General features: G+C 35.2%; 1 protein-coding gene and 1 non-coding gene across 2 annotated transcripts; both read right to left on the bottom strand.

Moving 5' to 3' along the window:
- On the bottom strand, window positions 267-350 carry TRNAL-CAA. Its single transcript has one exon. It is a non-coding gene; the product is annotated as a tRNA-Leu (tRNA).
- On the bottom strand, window positions 1,474-3,434 carry LOC107631518 (uncharacterized protein At2g34460, chloroplastic; the record flags this gene model as incomplete). Its single annotated transcript, XM_016334983.2, is given in 4 exon segments — window positions 1,474-1,893; window positions 1,999-2,271; window positions 2,842-2,961; window positions 3,258-3,434. Coding segments are annotated over 4 exon segments (726 nt in total), but the record flags the coding sequence as incomplete, so codon positions are not given.

Genomic DNA, 4,984 nt, shown 5'->3' with positions numbered 1-4,984 from the left:
TATTTCAGTGGACATTTCCAGAGAAAAAAATTGACCTAGTTTTGGCTCCTAGGCAGATTGTTCGATGATTGGGAAGCATAATAAATTGATATATTCGGGGTCGAAAGAACAAAAAAATGGTTGAATACTCTCAATACTCATATAAAGTAATGTAATGTTGGTCCAAGAAACTAGCATCTAATAGAAATTGTCTTGGAAGGAAGTGGAAGATAAGTTACAATTTCAATGAGGAAAAACTGACGGAAAAGAAAAAAACCATGCAAAAATGTCAGAAGTGGGATTTGAACCCACGCCCTCTTTCGAAGACCAGAACTTGAGTCTGGCGCCTTAGACCACTCGGCCATCCTGACATCGACGTTATAACTGGTAAGATGTTTAATGATAAGCAAAAATAATAATTGACTAACTATTGAAGATATATCGTGTAGAATCCCTGGGTTTGATTTTATATGCATATATACTATATCCGGCACTGCAATTTGGTAACAGTGTCTCTTACTATATTTTATTATCTCCTAAGCTTCATTCATTAGAAGTTAGAACTTTTTTCCCCTGTTGATTGGTATTTATTAATCACTCATAAGACATAAAGAATTATCCTGACCATTGTTTTTTATCTGTTAAGATCCTTTTTGCCAGCTAAAGAGGCTCAGATTACCTAACACGTTGTTCCCACAAATTTATAAAGCACCCTCCTCAATAATTTGAAGTGTAATAAGGGCAACATAAACTCATACCAAGCTACGTGTAGCATTGTTTTTGCATCACTTGCACGAGCAGCATACTTTTTAAATGATTTATCTTTGTTACTTTACGACAAAGTTTCTATATATTTTGCATATTTTACTATTGACAACCCTGCAATCGTATTAGCATGCTTAATAATGCTTATGATTCAAATGCTTATTAACCCCAACACATTCAAATCATTATGTTTACTGTCAAAGCTGCACATTACAGCTTAAAGTTGCTAACTTGTCTAAAATATCAACAATAAAAGGAGTTGTAGTTTTGCATTTTCATTTTCCATCTCGACTATTTGAAAGACAAGTTAGCATCACTTCACTTGAAGTTCTTTGATCAAGTGAGCGAGCTAACTGAAAAGATGGAAGCTTTCAGGGTTGCCGTAGTTTTCACTATTTATGTTATGGCTATGCTGTTTCTGGTTTGTGCTCATTGTGAGGTGGCGGAGCGTGTAGTTGAAGATGTTGCTGCCATTCCCCCAACACCGATGGAAAGCGCAGGAGTGTATCACAGTGCTGAAGCTGCTCTTGGTGTTGCAGCTTTTGCAGTTGCTTGGTTCATCTAAACCTGGTAATCTGTTGGTTGAGAGAGTAGACAATGGCATGCTTTGATTCTTTTATTTTCATTAGGTTTGTGTAAGGAGAGTTGGAACATGTATTTCATCTAAATATTGTGATTTGACATTTAAATTATGTACCTGTCAAGTGTCCCATCTATGCTAATATTTACTTCAAGAAACTCCTAAGAATCTAAATCTGGAAAATGTTGGATAAAGAGTACTCAAAGTGAATTCTTTATCAATGATTCCGCCTTAACTCATACACAGTAAAAAAAAATATATGTCTAAATATATACACATATCATTCTTCCACACCAATTAGGTGAAGCAACAAACGTGGGAAGAGATGACAGTAAGACATGATATTTGTTACAAGAAAGCAAAAGAACCCCAAAACTAATTCGCCAGTCTGCAATATTGAGAAGTCATTGCTGTCATATGGAACCAAAAAGATCATGATACGAGCGCTTAGGAGCATCAGGGCGAGCCACTATCTCCACAACTTTATAAGATGCCTCAGGATAAACCAATGCCTCCACAGCTACCTCTGCAACTTGATCTCTGGATATGGAACCCTCAGAAAGAGTATCCTGATACAAAGAAAATCAATTCTTTTTTTTTCCCAAAATGGTTCTACAACTAGACTAAAATTACCTTGTGGAAATGCAATAGAAGGTCAGAAGTGTAGTCAATACCTCTGGTTCCATAACAACGTTTCCAGAAGGAGGATCGTTTTTCAAACCACCAGGTCTAATTATCGTGTAATTTATGCCGGATTTCCTGATATATTGTTCTGCTTGTAGTTTTGCTACTAAGGTGAGTCCAAAAACATTGAGAAAGATATAAGCTGGATTAAGTAGCTGTCCCATTGCTGCTCCATTGACTAAGATGGAACTGATAAGAATGAATCTGTTAACATTACGTTTCCTGCATGCTTCGACTAGGTTTACTGTGCCAAAATTGTCAACCTGAAAAAACGTGGACTTTGGTTATATGACAGCACTGCATAATCCACCCTTCCTACAATTTTCTTTTGCTTTAATGGTGAATTTAACTTTGTAATTCAGTTATTGTTCTCATGAACTCATCTTGTTTACACGGGACAAACAGTCATAATATTTCCAACAATGGATGCAGTGTGGGAATCCACATACATTGCAACTCAAAGAAGGGAATCCAATATCATGTCACTTTACTAAAACAAGAGGCACAGCATGAAATCAAAGTGCAGAAAACATACATGGAAAAACTAAATCCAGCTACTTTCACACGATTGAAGGAAACACATCACAACTTTGTTGTATAATGTACCCACTTTCTAGTACATACAGAACCAGCTTCTCCAGAACTTTTAGCATCATAGATTCAGAATTAACGAATGTGCTTGCACCAATGATCACCTTGAGTTCACATAATCAAAATTTCTACTTGACCAAATCGAGACCAGTAATCAATATAAGCTAATACTAAAAGTGAAGGGCACTAACATATAACAACAAGGTTATTCATTCAACTACTACATTATCAAAATGACAAACCTTCCATGGAGCAAGCAAATCCCACCCTGGCCGAAAGCCCGTGGCGCATACTACTGCATCCGAATCATCACCAATTGCTTCAGCTAGCTTGTCAGAACCTTCTGTGACATCCGCTTTTACCTGCACACAAACTCACTCATTGACTCATGATACAACTAGTCTTAGTGGTGTAGCTACATTTGAGTTACCTAACCAGTGAATATAGTTGTACATTAACCCTAAATGGCCACTGTGACTAAAAATTGAACTGAATTATAAGATCTTGATATGAACATTGGTTCAACTAGAGACTAGTTTTAGTGTGTTACACCCTATAATACACAAAACATCATCTTTAGTCATGTATTCATGTACCTATATCAAATACTGTTACTTTAAATTTCTTAAATTTTCTGAGAAATAGAAAAAAAGCTTACAAATTGAAGAGAGGGGTTGTTAGAGGAAAGTGAGGCCCTGGCCTTGTCTAAGTCTCTAACCCCAGCCTTGACAGAAAAACCCTTTTTCAGCAACTGCTCAACGATCCTCTTCCCAGTGCTTCCAGTGGCTCCAGCAACAAAGATCTTCTTCTTCTTCACATTCAAATCCTCTTGTTCACGTGTTTTGTCTTCCACTTGCTCTGTGATCTCACTCGCTTCCATGTTGGCGAAATTGACAAGTGAAAGAGATTTGGGTGCAGTAGAGTTGAGAAGGAGTGTGTGGAAATTTGGATATCTTAGAAAAAGAGGAGCAGCCATTGACACTGCTGCCACTCACAAACATGCATTAGTCACTCCCCGTCTTCTGTAATTTGCAAATCAGGCGCTACAAATCTGCCACGTACTCCACATTATTACGAGTAATATTATAACCACACTTTTCAATTCTTTTTGAACACCACATTTTTAGACGGGGAATAAATTACCATTTGTATCCATGAAAGATATAAACGCGTATTCATATAAGAATAAAACGATAATTGTATCCACAAAAGATAGCTTTTCTCAAGCTCTGGTTGCCTCCTCAGGCTCTGTCGCGCTCTGTCATAGTTAGTAAGCTCGCCTTAACACTTCTCTATTCTTTCTCTCTTATTGCTTTTTATCCTTGTCTTTGCTGCGATTTTAAACCGCCGCTAAAAGGTTTTACGGCAGTTCATCAATCGCTCCAAAGAGACCCTTTTCTTGAAGACGCGGCGGTTTTTTAAGGGTATTTTAGGGTTTTCTAGGATTTTCTAGGACAGACATACGACGCGCACGCGTAGCCGACGCCTATGCGTGACCATGTAAAAAGTCCAGTGATGCGACGTGTGACTGACGCGTACGTGCTGCAATTTACAGAAAACGCTGAGAACGATATGTGCTAATAATACCCTAATCGACCAATTGTGTAACCAACGTCTGGGTACTCTTGGCACATGGAAGCCATCTTCTGTGGTTATAATTGTCGTTTTATTCTTATATGGGTACATTTATCAGTATATGTATCTTTAATGAGTACAAATAATAAATTTATTCTTTAGATAGAAATAGAAAAAATATGCTACTTGAGCTATAATTTTTTATTAATTTAATATTTTTTTATTTTTTCAAGAATAAATTTTTGGTCAATTTTATAATATTTATGAGTTAATATTTAAATTTTATCTAATTTATTTTTTATAATAAATTTAAATTTTTAAAATTATTTAATTTTATATTTTTAAATTAAATATTAATTTTGTAATATTTAAACACGGTAGCATTTACGTAATTTTTTATAGAAGAAACTAGTTTTTAGGGAATGATAATGTTAGTTTTAAAAAAAATATTTGAATAGTTTTTTTCAAACCTCCTCTAAAAAACAAAAAAATTATTTCTTGGTTATGCACCTGCACGGGCACGAATACGATTATGAAATGGGCTCATTTTATTGGTAATGGATTAGAAAGGTGTATAATGCATAATTATAAAAAATTAGTATATTTTTTATGGATATGGAGATAATTATTTTTTTTAATTAAAAACTACAAATGGGAGGTTCAAATTTTGGATAAGGATAGAAAATTGAGGGTCAGATTTTAGGTAGAATAAAAAATTGAGTGTCAATTTTAAATAGGGATAAAAATCTGAGGATAAATTTTGAGTAAAAAAATTAAAAAAAAAATTCAAAATCCTCAAATGGGACATGT

Source organism: Arachis ipaensis, chromosome B03 (assembly GCF_000816755.2).
Source record: "Arachis ipaensis cultivar K30076 chromosome B03, Araip1.1, whole genome shotgun sequence".
Lineage (NCBI taxonomy): Eukaryota > Viridiplantae > Streptophyta > Magnoliopsida > Fabales > Fabaceae > Arachis > Arachis ipaensis.
This window is presented reverse-complemented; position numbering and strand designations above follow the sequence as displayed.